General features: G+C 50.3%; 1 protein-coding gene across 1 annotated transcript; it reads right to left on the minus strand.

The window, feature by feature from the left end:
• Window positions 1–1,825: 1,825 nt before the first annotated feature.
• Window positions 1,826–15,615, minus strand: Rcn3 (reticulocalbin 3). Its single transcript, XM_078031643.1, has 7 exons — window positions 15,462–15,615; window positions 14,841–15,088; window positions 11,842–12,044; window positions 10,073–10,245; window positions 4,983–5,043; window positions 2,881–3,080; window positions 1,826–2,338 (listed from the first exon to the last, which is right to left on the minus strand). Exons 2-7 carry the CDS (start codon window positions 15,080–15,082, stop codon window positions 2,231–2,233), a joined length of 987 nt encoding a protein of 328 aa, XP_077887769.1. The 5' UTR covers window positions 15,083–15,088; window positions 15,462–15,615; the 3' UTR covers window positions 1,826–2,230.
• Window positions 15,616–15,929: the final 314 nt, after the last annotated feature.

Raw genomic sequence — 15,929 nt, forward strand, 5'->3', positions numbered from 1 at the left:
ATATTCTGTTTTCTTCAGTGTCTGCCTTTCACATACTAGGCCAGCCTCTACTACTGAGTTTCATTCCTGGGCCCTTTTTTACTTCCATTTATTTTTTGGTTTGTTTTTGTTTTGGGGATTGAGGATTGAACCCAGGGGTGCTTTAACCAGAGCCACATCCTCAGACATTTTTATTTTTTATTTTGAGACAGGGTCTTCCTGAGTTGCTAAAGCTGGCCTCATACTTGGCATCCTCCTGCCTCAGCCTTCTGAGTCGCTGGGATTACAAGCATTCACCCCGGCAACCGGCTTCATGTTCCTAAGATGTCAGTTTTCTCTGTTTTGGTCTGTATTATTGTATAACTCTGGTTATTTCCATCTTTTTCCCAAGGGACAAATTTAGGGGATAGGTCTAGGGGTCTTGAATCCCTTAAAAGGGATGTTTTCTTAATTCTTTAGCATTTTTTTTTAAATTAATAAGCCAACATTTTTAGACCTGTTTCAGGTTAATAAAAAACAAATCAGTGGTGGGACTCGGGTGTAGCTCAGTGGTGGAGCCCTTGCCTGATATGCATGAGACCCTGGGTTTGGTTCCCAGCACTGGGAAAAAAAATAAATACTGGAAAGTCCAGAGTTCACATTTATCCCTTCACCCTACCATGTTTCCATCACCACCATCATCATTTATTATTATTATTTTTTGTAGTGCTGGGGATCAAATTGAGGGTGTCATGCATGGTAAGGCAAGCGCTCTACACTGAGCTTCATTCCAGGCTCTGTAGTGTTGCGTCTTGCATTACTGTGATACATTGTTAAAATTGATAAGCTAATATTATTTATTATTTTAAAAACCCATTTAGAGGCTGGGGATGTGGCTCAAGCGGTAGCGTGCTCGCCTGGCATGCGTGCGGCCGAGGTTCGATCCTCAGCACCACATACCAACAAAGATGTTGTGTCCGCCAAAGACTAAAAAATAAATATTAAAAAAATCTCTCTCTCTCTCTCTCTCTTAAAAAAAAATCCATTTAGGCTTAACAACACTGGGAAGCAGCACATGCATTAAGGATTGGCTACTTCCCAGCCCTCCAGAAATAACCTTCAGGCTCATTTTGACCCCTCCACACCCAGGGGGGGCCCCAACCTGACCTCTAACCCCTAAACTCTTTTTTTCCTGTTCTCAAATGTCCTAAAATTGGAACCCCACAGCACGTTCTCTTCGGCATCCTGCTTCTACATCCCAGTGATAGGGCAGGGCCCATGTCCAGCAGAAGTTCCTGTTTTAACCCATGTCAGTTTATTACCCTCCTCAGTCCAGGTCCCTCCAGTGGCTCTCATGTCAGAGTAAATTCTGACCCTGCCCCCTCTGGGTCTCTCTTTCACATTCTACCAAGTAGCCAGCCCCTTTCTGCCAGGGCCTCCTGCCCTTCCCCTCCTGCCCTTTCATTTCCAGCTGCGCCTCCCCCCACTTGCTGATGCTCAGACACACCGGGCCCACTCCTGCCTCAGGGCCTTGGGACTTGTCTTTCCCTGTGCCCTCACCCTGCTCACCACTGAGGCTTTTCCCAGTCACAGTAGCTCGCTGCTTACCCTGCTTTATAGCGTCTCTCACTCTGTACAATACTTGATGCTGGTGTATCTCCTTCCTCCTCCAGGACAGGGCTTCCTGGCTGGCTTGTGCGAGGCTGCAGGGTCCAGGCTGCTTGTTTCATTATTCATCTCGCAAACACCCTCAAGCCCCACCAACACCAGCACCCTTCCTTCAAGTGTTTGTCCCCTCCTGCCTGAACCCCCAGATCCGGCATGCTCCCCTACCAATCACAGCTGCTCAGAGAGACGGACACACAGACAAGGTCCCAGGGCTGGATTTTATTGCCTCCCTGCAGAGGGGAGGCGTCCTCCGGGCAGTGCGGGGCCCAGGGAGGCCCTGGTGAGTCTCTGTATTGTGGTCGAGGCTCAGATTTGGGGCTGGGGCAGTTAGAGGAGGTTCTTGGAAACCAAACCGGAGGGGAGGGCCCCTGGATCTGGGCTGGAAGATTCTGCCGGTGAGAAATAGAGAGCCCCTGGGTGGGGCGGGCGGGCCCCAGGTATCTTGGGGAGAGGAGCTGACACAGGTGGATCCCTGAGAGCCCAGGGGCCAGGGGCCATGGGGATAAGTCCGCATCCTGCAGGGCTGCATCGGGAGGGGGCCGGCCGCTGCACCCCTCCTCAGGTCACCCGGTGGGACCATGGGCTGGAGTGGGCATGCTGGGCCTCAGAGCTCATCGTGATGCCGGGTCAGGTCCTCCCCGTAGTTGGTGGCCTGGCTGCCCACGAACATGTTCCAGTTGCCCAGGATCTCGGCTTTGCTCAGACGCCCGTCCTGGAAGGAGGGTCAGAGGTCAGCAGGGACAACTGCTCTGCTTGTGGGACCCCTGCCTGCGTCTAAGTGTGTCCCTCAGGTCTGTGTCCCTTCCCCCATCTCTATCCCCTCTCCCGCTGGGTCTCCATCCGTCTTTTTTTTTTTTTTTTTTCTGGAACTGGGATTGCGCCCAGGGCGCTCTCACTGAGTGACATCCCCGCCGCTTTTCCTTCCTTTCCTCCTTTCTTTTTCCCCTTCTTTTCCTACTTTCCTTTTGACTTTTGCAGCGCTGAGGACTGGACCCGGCTGCTCTGTCGCTGACTCCTATCACCAGGTTTTTTTTTTTTTTTTTTTGAGACAGGGTCTCACTAAATTGCCAAGGCTGGCCGGCCTTGAACCTGCAGTCCTCCTGCCTCAGCCTCCTGAGAGGCTGCGATCACAGGCGTGGGCCACTGCACCCAGCTTCTGTCCCTCTGTCTTTATCCCTCCACTGCCCAGGTCGGGCCCATGGCTACACAGCAGCCCAGCATCCTCCCGAGCGCCTGCCTTGCCCCACGGCACACCTTGTCTGTATCGCTCTCGTGCAGCAGGTGGTTGGCCTCCACCAGTGGCTGGTCCTGGGAGGGTGGCAGCACCCAGTGACCGACCTCGTTGCCATCCAGCCGCCCGTCCTTGTTGAGATCCCGGAAGTCCCGGAACTGCTGCCGCTCTGTCTGCACCCAGGCCGGCTCCTCCTCGCCAGGCTCCTCCGAGTACAGATCGGCTGGGACCAGGACAGAGAGAACGGGTGAGGTCAGGGGCAGCTCTGGGGCCCAGCAGGCCTGGGATCCCGCCATGGCTCTGACACTTCCCGGCCCACGACCTGGGGCAACTCACGTCACTCTTAGTTTTCCTTCTGCTCAACTGGAATTAGTAACAAACCCGACTTCCAGGCCATCACTATGTAGCATATGAAATTGATTTGCTTAATTGACTGAATGACAGATCTGGTTAATGCACACATGATACTGTGAGTTGGGTGGCCCAGAGCCTGGCACAGAGCAGACCTTTGAGGAGGGAGAAAGAAGGCCAGAAAAGAGGAAATACTAGAACCTTCCCTCAGAACAGTCTGGCTGCCTCTAATTTGTCCTCGTAGGAGTCTCTCATTGGCTTCAATTCTTTCTTCTTCTTCTTCTTCTTCTTCTTTTTTTTTTTTTTTGCACTTATTGGGGCTGGAACCCAGAGGCATTCAACTACTGAGCTACACCCCAAGCCCTTTTCATTTGTTGTTTTGAGACAGAGTCTTGCTACATTGCTGAGGCTGGCCTCAAGCTTGCAATACTCCTGCCTCAGCCTCCCAAACTGCTGGATTATAAGTGTGTGCCACCGTGCTCAACTTTGATTCTTTTATTTTTTTTGGGGGGGTACAGGGATTGAACTCAGGGGCACTCAACCACTGAGCCACATCCTCAGACCTATTTTATATTTTATTTAGAGACAGGGTCTCACTGAGTTGCTTAGTGCCTTGTTATTACTGAGACTGGCTTTGAACTTGCAATGCTCCTGCTTCAGCCTCCCAAGTCGCTGGGATTATATGCCTGCACCACTGCTCCAGGCCAGCTTTGATTCTTCCCTATAGGAAATGATCACAGTGGTGGGAGTTGTGTGCAGCTCTTAATTGTGGTTAAAAAAAATAGGGGCTGGGGCTGTAGCTCAGTTGGTAGAGTACTCGCCTTGCATGTACAAGGCCTTGGGTTCAATCCCCAGCACCAAAAAAAGAAAAAAGAAAACATATAACAAAATTTCCCATTACTGACATTTAGTACATTCACAATGCCGTGAAACCAGACTTCTATCTAATGCTTTTGTCACCCCAAGAGGAAACCCAGGCTGACCACCCTGACAGAAGCCAGCGTTTCCCATCCCATGTGTCCATGGCCAAGACCTGCTCATGAGTTAACTCACATGTGTGGGTACTCATGGCGGGGGCTGCATCACCCCTGTTTATAGATGAGGAGACCAAGGCACAGAGCCATTATGGGGCTCAGTGACAGTCGCGGGGCTGGAAGGTGGCAGGTGGGGAACGGCAGGAGGCTCACAGCTGACACCCCGCTACCCCCATCTTCCCTGACTCCATCCCCAGGGGGTCAGGGGTGAGCTCAGTCCTCTTCCCTCATTCGCTTCCTTGCACCTTTGAGCAGTTACATTTCTTTGGGGGATCTTGGGGTCCTGCCCACCCATGGGTCCCTGGAGCCCCCAGGGAAGGGAAGCGGCCCAGCCTGGGCGTCAGGATGGGAACTTGGGGCCGCCTGCCCCCACTCAAGTCCTGCCCACCTCTGATAAGGAGGTGATCTCGGTCAGGGGAGATGGCTCTACTTTACAATGGAGCCAAAGCAATACACCAGCCAGAGACTCAGGAGGCTGAGGCAGGAGGATTGACCCTGTCTCAAAACATAAAAGAGCTGGGGATGTGGCTAAATGATAGAGCACCCCGAATTTAATCCCCAGTACCAGGATTAAATAAATAATTGAACAGAAGGTGCGGGGTAAACGCCAGGTGAAGCAGGGACTGAAGCAATGTCCTTGTCTCCACTTCAGAGGGTGGCTGCTCTCCTACAGACAGTATGTACCTGGTGCTGCCACGCACAGGAAGGACAGGCGCACCACAGAAATGGGTTCCACTCACCAATGTACTCCTCCACTTGCACATAGCCATCTTTGTTCTTGTCCAGGTCTTCCAAGGTTTCCTAGAAAGAAAGAGGAATCGGGCGGGAGCTCAGTGCACCCGTCTCCCAAGGGTGGCTGGAACCTGGGGTCCGGATGTGAAGTTCTCTTGGGGAAATTGGCTCTGGGATGGCTGTGGGGCAGGCAATGGAGCAGCTGCAATGGGCGGGGGGCATGTAGGAAATTTAGGAACTTTCTGGGGTTCATGATGCTGTAGCCACGACCTGCACTTAGTGGGCAAGAGCCAGGGGACCCCAATGTCCAGCACTACGTAGGTTCCTGTCTGCCTCCCTAACCACTCTCTCACGGCCCACCAACACATGCGTAAGGCAGAGACCCCTTCACCTTTAGCAGAACCCAGACCCTCAGTCTGCTTTATCTACAGGCACAGCGCACTTATGGGCTGTTCTGATGCACCCACAACATCTCTACTCTGCTTTTTCTGGACTTCTTGAACTAAACAGCTTCTGTTCCCCACTTTTACATTCAAATTAGTTTATTATAAGATAGTGCAGGGCTGGGGATGTGGCTCAAGCAGTAGCGCGCTCGCCTGGCATGCATGCGGCTCGGGTTCGATCCTCAGCACCACATACTAACAAAGATGTTGTGTCCGCCGAGAACGAGAAAATAAATAAATAAATATTAAAAAAAAAAAAAAAGATAGTGCAGACATCTGACACCCCATGTCTCTGAGCAGTTAAGTTTCAACTAAAAATTTAGAATGGACAGATAAAATACAGCACACCAATTACAGTTGAATTCCAGAAGAACAACAAATAATTCTTTAGTATAATTTCCACCCAATATTTGGGGTATACTTATATTACAGGATGAGTTCTATCTGTATTTCAAATAAGCAAATTGTTGCTCAGTATAAATATGTCCCAAATGTTGTAGGGGATATATACTTTTACTAAGATAAAATATTGTATGGAAAATACTTTTTTGCTGGGGAGGGTACTGGGGATTGAATTCAGGGGCACTCGACCACTGAGCCACATCCCCAGCCCTATTTTGTGTTTTATTTAGAGACAGGGTCTCACTGAGTTGCTTAGGGCCTTGGTAAATTGCTGAGGCTGGCTTTGAACTTGCTATCCCTCTGCCTGAGCTGCTGGGATTACAATGTGCGCCACCACACCCAGCTGTCCTGTATGGTTTCTAAATCTGATAAATCTACAACACTAACATAGTGAAATCCCTATTATTTATTGTGAATGGTATTCTTTTAGTTTTTATTCTACAGTAAATTTGCAGCTGATATTCATGTTTTGAAATCCAGTGTGTAGTAGGTAACATTGTCCATAAACATAAAAGCAGACAGAAATCAGTTTAGACCACAATTTAGGCACTTTTTATGGAAACGGTCAGACAGCAGTTCTGTTTTTTTCATATTGCACAGTTTCTGTTGTGATGATTCGACTCTGCACTTGCACTCTGAAATCAGTCACACACACTAGGGAAGTAAATGCCTATCGCTGTGTTACAATAAAACCTTATTTGCAAAAACAGGCTATGGGCCAGATTTCAACTGAGAGCTATCGTTTGCTGACCCCTGCTTTAGACAATGGATTCTGCATTTGAATCCAAGTCGTATCATTTCTCATCTGGGTGCTATCAGCCAAGTCACCTTGACCTTTCTGTGCCTCGGCTATCCTTAGCTATAAAACAAAAACGACAGCCCAGCTGCATGGATTGCCATGATGGTTAAATCAAGGTGGCGGGGGTCAGAAGGGTGTCTGCTGTAGGACATGCTCAGGTAGCATTTCTCAAATGATGTAAACTTGGGAGGATAAAGGGACGTTGCAATATTATCTGCTGTAAGAGAAGGAGGTTGGGCTTTATGGGATGGGGAGTCTGTGGATCAGACTAGGCTGGCCAATGTCCCTGGGCAGCAAGATGCCACCTCTCCTCTCTGGGCCTCAGCATATATCTCTGAACCAGAAGCCCCACCTCCAAGGGCTGTTATGAAGCTGAACAAATAACGTTCAATAAATATGGCTACATATTCACATCTTCATTGACCCAGCAGTTTCATGCCAGCAGTACAGGTATTTCTACTGATGTGTGTAACGGTGACCCGTTTGTTCAAGGTTATTCTGCTTTCTGTGTAACAGCAGCAACCAGAACCAAGCCCAGTGGCCTTACAACAGATCCCATTAAGCAAATTACAGCACAGCTGCAGGAATACTATGTAGCTACAAAAAGGATTAGACCAGGAGCTGGGTTGTGGCTCAGTGGTAGAGCACTTGCCTCGCATGCTTGAGGCCTTGGGTTCAATCCTCAACACTACGTTTAAAAAATAAATAAATGAATAAAATGTAAAGATCTTGCGTCCATATACAACTAAAAAAAAAGAGGATTGGACCGTGTCTCATAAGTGTATACAGAACACCCTCTGTCGGGAGCTGCCACATAGGAACCCAGTGCCCCTTGGCCTTGAGTGATGAGAATGTGGAGAAGTGGCAAAAGCCAGCCACCGGCTGTGTGTGCGAGTGATGGGCGCTGAGCGCTCAAAGTGGCCTGGACCCACGTGGCCTCTCTGTTTGGGGGCTTGCTCTGGTCTTTTTGCTTGCTCTGACCGGATCCCCACACAGTCATGAGATGGGCGTGGCCTCCCTAGATGTCAGTCAATCTGCTGACAGCAGACATCACCAAGCTTGACTCAACCCCCTGAAACCTCACCCCTTGCCTCATTGGAATGGCTTCTCCCCAATAAAAGGGGTCAGCGCTCTCTCGCGCTCTCTCTCTCTCTCTCTTTCTTTCCATGGACCCCTAAGGTCGGAGGAGCCGACACAAGACCCAAAGAAAAAGGTATTTCTCTGTCCCTGTGTGATTATTTCATGCAGCCCAGTTTACCTGGAGTGACCCTGAGTGTTTTAGTCATGAGAGGTGACAACACTCAAAGATGTATTTTTGTTTTAAGAAAATACATTGTTAAGTGAAAAAACAGAATATGGGGGAAACATAATAGAGTGTGCTAATGATTATATAAAAAGGGAGATAAAGAAGGGCCAGAGGGTGGAGATATAGCTCAGTAGAGTGCTTGCCTTGCATCGATCCCCAGCATCACCAAAAAAAAAAAAAAAAAAAGAAGAGAAGGGCCGGATGCAGTGGCACAGGCCTGTAATCCCCCCCGGCTAAGATAGGAGGATCACAAGTTCAAAGCCAGCCTCAGCAAAAATGAGGCACTAAGCTATTCAGTGAGACCCTGTCTCTAAATAAAATACAAAATAGGGCTGGGGATGTGGCTCAGTGGTTGAGTGACCCTGAATTCAATCCCTAGTATCATCCCCCCCAAAAAAGGCTGGGGTTGTGGCTCAGTGGCAGAGTGCTTGCCTAGCATGTGTGAAGCACTGGGTTCAATTCTCAGCACCATGTATCAATAAATAAAATAAAGGTCCATTAACACCTAAAAACATATTTTTTAAAAAGAGAAGATATGCATGTTTCTGATATAAAAATAATAATCATATTATTATTGTGGTATAGGTATGGCTCAGTGGTAGAGCACTTACTCTAGTCCTAGCACCACACATACAAAAAGTGATTCTGTTGGTAAAAGTATAAGGTGTATTTACCACAGGCCAATTTTACAGTTTTCCCTCTACTGACTCATCTAGTCCCAATGGCAACCTTTGATTTTGGGTCCATTATTAGCACCACCATTTTACACATGAGGACACTAAGTTCCAGGGAAGTCAAGTAACTTGCCTAAGGTCACACAGTTGTGCAGCTTGCAGGGCCAGGATCTGAACCCAGGCCATCTGGCCCCAGAGTCCCTGTTCTAATCACCTGTCCATAGTTCCTTGCAGAAGCATTGAGAATGGGGACACAAGAAAGGGGTTACTTATGCGGCTGGGACTGGGAGGTCGTGATGGGGAAACAGGCCAGGGGAAGAGATTACTCATCTTTTTTGTATCTTTTGGGCATTTAACCACATACATATGTTACTTAATTGAGAAATATTTGAGAAGATTTTTAAAATACCGGAAAATGGTGAAAAGTATGGTGAACATGAGTAAAAATTTCTTCCACTAAGAGTGAGTCCTAATCAAACTATGGATTCTGGGAGACAGTGATATGTATATATATCGATGTAGTATCCTCAACTGCAAGGCATGTACCATCTGGTAGGGGATGTTGATAGTCAGGGAGGCTCCATGGGGTGGGTCAGGGACACATTAGAAACCCCATAGCACTCTGTTCCACTCAGTTCCACCATGAACCTAAAACTGTTCTGAAATAGGTTATGAAATATTAAGTCTTTTATTTTTTTCCAGTACTGAGATAGAGCCGAGGGATGCCTGCTAGGCAAGCACTCTCCCACTGGCAGGGGGTAATGAGTACCAGAAGTTGAACCTAGTGGTTGTTAACCAGTGAGCCACATCCCCAGCCTTTTTTATTTTCTATTTTGAGACAGGATCTTGCTAAGTTGCTGAGGCTGGTTTTGACCTTGTAGTCCTCCTGCCTTAGCCTCTGGGATTCCCAGCCCTACTTTTTAATAATAATAATAATTTTAAAAAATCTTGCTGGGTACAGGGGTACATTCCTGTAATCCCAGAGACTCGGGAGTCTCAGACAGTAGTAATACAAGTTTGAGGTCAGCCTGGGCAACTTAACAAGACCCTGTCTCTAAATAAGAAATAAAAAGGGCTGGGGATGTAGCTTAGTGTTAATGTGCCCCTGGGTTCGATCCCCAGTAGAAGAGGAGTCCTTTTGCTATACGATAGACCAGGTTTTGGCAAAAACTTGTAAGAAATTGTAAATTACAGAGACTAGCAAGAGTTGTCTCAGAGTCTGAGGGCAGGCTAGGGACCTGGATCCCAAATGTGAGCATACAAAGGTCTGGCAAGGAGAGATTAGACACTGGGCATCGGGAAGTTGAAATGGGAAGTGTTACCTTCCTCTGATATGTTCGTGGCCTGGGTTCCCTGGGGAAGATGCAGGGAACCAAGGTGGCTATCTATCTGCCCCAGGTAAGTCCGGGAGGCGGGACCTGGGATCACACCATGGGTCTGAGGCAGGGAGTGGATCCCTCCCACCCTCACTCACAGCGATCACGATGTCCCGCATGTGAGGAAACTCCTCTGGGTGTAGGAAGGCTGTCAGCTCCTCGCGAGTGGCCATGGAGTCCCCATCCTGGTCAGCCACCCGGAAACGTCGCTCATCCCGAGCCAGCATCTTCTTATAGGTCTCCGCATCCTCTACATCATGAAATTCTTCCCCTGGACAAGGACAGAGCTCTATGAGAGACAGCTTAGGAAGAGACAAAGGAGACCCAACTCAGGGGACGAGAAGACTTCCATGGGAGTCAAAAGAATTAATATATATCAATAATGTATATATATTTACATATATTGTATATAAAATTATTATATACATTTATAATATACTCTATATATTAGCTAAGTGAAAGCTTATTTATTTTATGTTAAACTCTTTACCTACAGTATTACATTTAATCCTCCAAAAAGCAAATAAAGTGGGTTTTTCCATTTATTCTCATTTCCTGAATGAGAAAATTGAGTCCCAAAGAAAGGAATAACTTGCCCCAAAGGCCTGCAAGCAGGAACAGTGGACTTTGAGTTGACACTCAGCCATTTGGCCCCAAAGTCCTGCTCTGATGTGATAAGTTGTACTAACTTAGGTTCCTTGACAGAGGAGGAAAATGGGCATTTCAGAGGGAACGGTATGTGCAGAGTGTAGAGGTCTGAGTGTTGGTGAGGTGGAGGAAACCACACATGATCCATTGGGGCAGAAAAATGCAAAAAAAAAAAATAGGGCTGGGGATATAGCTAACATGCATAATAATCCCCAGCACCACACACACACAAAAAAGTTTTTAAAAATAAAAAACACAGCTGGGGCCAGCGGGGTGGCGCAGGCTTATAACCTCAGCAGCTCAAGAGGCTGAGGCAGAAGGATCCAGAGTTCAAAGCCAGCCTCAGCAAAAGTGAGGCGCTAAGCAACTTCGTGAGACAATAGGGCTGGGGGTGTGGCTCTGTGGTCAGTGCCCCTGAGTTCAATCCCTGGTACCCGCCCCCCAAAAAAAGCTGGGGACTGGGGTTGTGGCTCAGTGGCAGAGTGCTTTTCTAGCATGTGTGAGGCGCTGGGTTTGATTCTCAGCACCACCTATCAATAAATAAAATAAAGGTCCGTTGGTAACTAAAAAATATTTTTTAAAAAAGCTGAAGAGGGGCTGGGGTTGTGGCTCAGCGCTTGCCTCACACAAGCAAGGCGCTGGATTTGAGTCTCAGCGCCATAAAAATAAATAAAACAAAGGTATTGTAACCATCTACAACTAATATATATATATATATATAAAAAGCTGTAGAGTTAGAAAGGCCAGGCAGGACCTGTGACAGTCTCCTGGGGACCCACAGGATCCTTGAGGAGGAAAGGGCCAGAGTCAGCTCTCGGTGTGGAAAGCCCCCCTGGAGCAGCGGGCAGCAGTGAAATGGGTGAGGCCCAGAGGCAGGAGGGAGAAAGTAAGAGCCCTGAGGGGCCTGGGGCTGGGGTGTTGGAACAGAGAGGGTCAGGGCAAATAGCTTTGAGAGTTTTAGGATGAAGTCACAGGTCAGGGATCAGGAAAACCAAGCAGGTGTCCCTGGCCAGAGATGTAAAGTCGCCAGTCACGGGGTCATAGAGGTGTGGAAATCAGAACGAAAAGCAACAGGTCGAAATAGGGAGTTTCAGGAGTGACGGGTCCTAAAAGTGGACGAGGCAAAGGTAGGAATTCTTTGTAATGGGCTAAGGGTCCTCAAGACGAAGGGTCAAGATGGTCAGGGTCACAGTGTGCTGTGGGGAGTCTCGCCGCGTACCGGGCGCGTAGTGGCCATAGGTGGCGTTGCGCAGCTCCTCCCAACCCACACGCCCGTCGCGGTCCGTGTCGTACGTGTCCCAGGCCGCGCTCACCGAGTCGCGTATATGTCGCTGCTGCGTGTGCGCTATCCACGAGCGAAGCTCGGCCAGCGACACCCAGCCGTCCCCGTCCCCAGCGCGGTCCATGCGATCCACGATCCGCCTGCAGGTCAGGGAGGAGCACATGTCAGTCTTGGGCGCGCCCATCTCAGGCCCCGCCCCATGCACAAAGCCACGCCCCCAGCGAGATAGAACCCCGCCCCCATGCAGAGCTGAAAATGCAGCCCACCATCTGCGGGCGAATCCAGGAGGGACACTTGTTACTTGGGACCGCGCTTGCCACAGGTCCCGCCTCTCGGCCAAGATGCCGCCCCCAGAGGCCAGTCTTCCCCTTTCCAATTGGGGTCGCGTAAAAGGACCCAGCACGATTCAGCGCCACGCCCTGCACTGGGGCCTCACCCCACACCCTGCACCAGCTCCAACCTCTAGGAACCGAGGTGGGGCGGGGTGCAGGAGCCTGGATCCCATTCTCCCCTAGCCCCGCGGGGCACCGGTCCCAGGACTGGCTCTGAAGCCCCAGCCCTCGCCGTCTCAGGTCCTGCCCCTTCCCCTTGGCTGCACGGGTCAATTTCAGGTCCCTCTCCCTTCAGCTCCACTCTGAGTCTTTCACAGCAACCCCGCAACTCTTGCTTTTCCATGTTCTGCTGGCCTGCAGTGCGCCTCCCGGTCGCATGTCAGGCCACTTTAGGTGGCATTTTAGGCTTCTTCTGACGACTCTGTAGCCCCTCCCCTCTCTCCTGGCGACCCTGCCGCAGTCCTGGTCAACCACCCAGCCCTCCTGGAGTTGCAGTTCCCCGCAGGCGCCAGGCTGTCTCTGCCAGGGTCCATCAGGGCCGGCCCTGTCCTCGGAACTCACATCCTGCTCTAAGAGTCCAGATGCCTCTGGGTCCACAGTCAGGCATTCTAGGCCCGAATCCTACCTCCTCTTCTTGCCAGCTCGGTGGCCTTGGGCAACTGACTTCCCCTCTGTGCTTCACTTAACCCGCTGTAAAAAGGAGCTAAATAACAATACCAACTCGACAGAGTGACTTAAGGATTAACTAAATTAAACTATGTACAGCACCTTGAAAGTGCTTGGCATTGTAGTTAGTGCTGTGCTAAGTGTGGTGTCCTACCACTGTTGTTGTTGTTATTATTGTTGTTATTATTACTATAATTTGATACTAGGGATTGAACCCAGGGGTGCTTAACCACTGAGCCACATCCTTAGCCCCTTTTTATATTTTATTTAGAAACAGGTTCTCACTGAGTTGCTTAGGGCCTCCCTAAGTGACTGAGGCTGACTTTGCACTTACAGTCCTCCTGCCTCAGCCTCCCCACTCGCTGGGATTACAGGTGTGCACTGCAGTGCCCAGCCTCACTACTCTTCACCCATTCCCATCCACTCACAATTTTCCAGCCTTGCACACCTGCCCGGGTCACTTAGGTCTCCACCCTCATCTAGCCACCATCATCACCTCTCCTGCTTGGACTGTTGCAATTGCTTCCTTGCTGGGCTTCCGGCTTCTTGCTTCCCTAGAGTCTCTTCCCGTTAACAGCTGGAGGAATTCTGTTAAGTCAGCTCACCTCTTCCCTCTGCTCAGAGCCTTCTATGGTTCTCATTTCATTCATAGAACAGCTTAGCTTGTCACTTGATCCAAAAGGCCCAGCAGGATATGACCCCTCTGTTCCCTCTTTGCCCTCTTCCTGTCCCCATTGCTCACTGTTTCCAGCCACATGGGCCTCACTGTTCCTCAAACATACCAGGCCCACTGCAGTCTCAGGGCCCATGCACTTACTATTCCCTCTGTCGAGAATGCTACTCCTCCAGATACTCACATGGGTCAGAGATATTGCTTTCTCATTGAGGCCCCCCTCCCACTCCTCCCACTCCTCCCACTCCCCTGTTTAAAATTGCAACCCTCTCCCTCCACCAACTTTCCCCTCCACACTCCTCCCTCCCTTGCTTTATTTTTCTCTGATGCATTTCTCTCTATTTGATGCATTTTATACTTATTGGATTATTATTGTCTCCCTCACTACAATGTAAACTTCACATGGGCAATGGGTTTTGTCTGATTTGTTCACTGCTGTGACTTTATCATGCAGAACATGATAGGTGCTCAATAAACATCTATGGGCTGAATGAGCATCATCAGAATGCACACTCAGAGTGGGGAATGGTTGCATAGTCTTCGTGTCCCCAGATCCACTCTGACGTTATCTCCCCAACACAAAGATTAGACAAGACCCCATTCAACCTAACTCACCCTGAAACTCAGGGCTCAGCCATCCTCCTCCCCCAGCTGGGCTCCATCTGCACCAAATCTTATTTTCCCTGTGGATCCCTGACACAGTGAACTGGTGACCCATTTACAAAACAGGGAACCGAGGCTCAAGAAAGGGAGGTTATCTGCGACAAAGAGACAGAGTCATGTGGGGGTAGAGTTGGACTCCAGATTTTGCTGCCCTCAAAGGTCATATCTTGAGGCTTCTTATTTTTTATTTTATTTATTTTATTTTTTTGTACTAGGGATTGAACCCAGGGGCACTCAGCCATTGAGCCACATCCCCACCCCTTTTTTATATTTCATTAGCGACAGGGTCTCACTAAGTTAGTTAGGGCCTCGCTTTTGCTAAAGCTGGGTTTGAACCCTTCATCCTCCTGCCTCACCCTGCCGAGTCACTGGGATTACAGGCATGCACCACTGCGCCTGGCTTGAGGCCTCAATATTTACATGTGATTTTCCCCAGGAGGAGAAGTAGAACTTTATTCTTGGATTCTCATAAAGAACCAAAGTCCTAAACAGTCCATGCCATCTCTTTCCCAGTCCCCTGCCTCTATCCCCTCATAAATGATATCATCTCTTCCCCCAAACCCCCACCTCTGAATACTCCCACCCCCAAATCTCTCTCCTACCCCAGACGAGCTTGGCTCTCCTCTGGGCTGAGCTGGTCGAATTCCTTGGCCACTTCCCGTCCGAGGAAAGCCTCATGATCATACTGGAAGTTTCCGTGGGCATCATCATGAGGGGCCTCGCTCAGGGGGGCCGCCTGGTGCACCCTCCCCTGGCCATGAGGGCCAGCGTCAGGGGACGGCTTCCCCAGTGCCCCGCGCCTCAGCAGCAATAGAAGCAGCAGAAATGATAGTTGCCACATCATCTGTCCCTGGGGAGTGACAGAGGCCAGGAGTCAGGGAACATAGGAACAAAAACAGAAAGGGGACAGACTGAGGAGGGAGGGGATTGCTTAGGTCAGGACAGAGAGATGGGAGTTGACTACAAAATGTTTTGGCTCAAGAAGGGCTGGTGATGGGGGAAAGGGCAGGATCCTCAGAGGTAACTCCATCTGTGGAGCCCAGATCTTCTGAAAGAGTCCCAGAAGGACCCCAGAGCCGAGGGGTGGGTTCAGGAGGAGACGTGGCGCACGTCCCACGCAAAGAGCAGGATACAGTGTTGGCCAGGGAGGATCAGGGAGGCTCCCCAAGGGTTCCGACTGGGACCCTTGCGCTTGACCCGAGCCCCCCAAACCCATCCTTTACCCGGTTGCCAGCTTCCCCTCGCTCGCCACACTCCACGGTGCCTTCTTCCAAAGATGCCCAATTTGGCGACTCTCCAGCTAGGCCCCGCCCCGGGAGCGCAGAGGCCCCGCCCTCCACCCAATGAGCGCGCGCGAGGGTCCCGGGGGCGGGGTCAGTGAGCGCGGGGAGCGCCGCCGCAGCCCCTCGCCACGTCCACAAAAGACAACGGGGCGACGGGGGTGGGCCACGCCGGAGCGACGCGGCCGGGGAGAACTACAACTCCCGGCAGGCGTCGGGGCGCCGGGCGACCACCTCGAGCGGGCCTCAAAACAGAGAGGTTTAGGCGGCGCGGTACTCGCAGCAGCCGGGGAGGCTGAGGCAGGGGGATCGCGAGCTCAAAGCCAGCTTCAGCTACGGCGGGGCGCTGAGCAACTCAGCGAGACCCCGTCTCTAAATAAAACTCACAATAGGGCTGGGATGTGGCCCCGT

The sequence above is a fragment of the Ictidomys tridecemlineatus genome, chromosome 15 (genome assembly GCF_052094955.1).
Source record: "Ictidomys tridecemlineatus isolate mIctTri1 chromosome 15, mIctTri1.hap1, whole genome shotgun sequence".
In the NCBI taxonomy this organism is placed as follows: domain Eukaryota; kingdom Metazoa; phylum Chordata; class Mammalia; order Rodentia; family Sciuridae; genus Ictidomys; species Ictidomys tridecemlineatus.

Excerpts from the sequence above, each read along its gene's own strand:
- Rcn3 (XM_078031643.1), bottom strand. The coding sequence starts at position 15,082 with ATGATGTGGCAACTATCATTTCTGCTGCTTCTATTGCTGCTGAGGCGC. Across the intron at positions 3,081-4,982 it reads GCAAGTGGAGGAGTACATTG|CCGATCTGTACTCGGAGGAG; the intron begins GTGAGTGGAACC and ends TCCTGGTCCCAG. Across the intron at positions 2,339-2,880 it reads ACGAGAGCGATACAGACAAG|GACGGGCGTCTGAGCAAAGC; the intron begins GTGTGCCGTGGG and ends CCCTCCTTCCAG.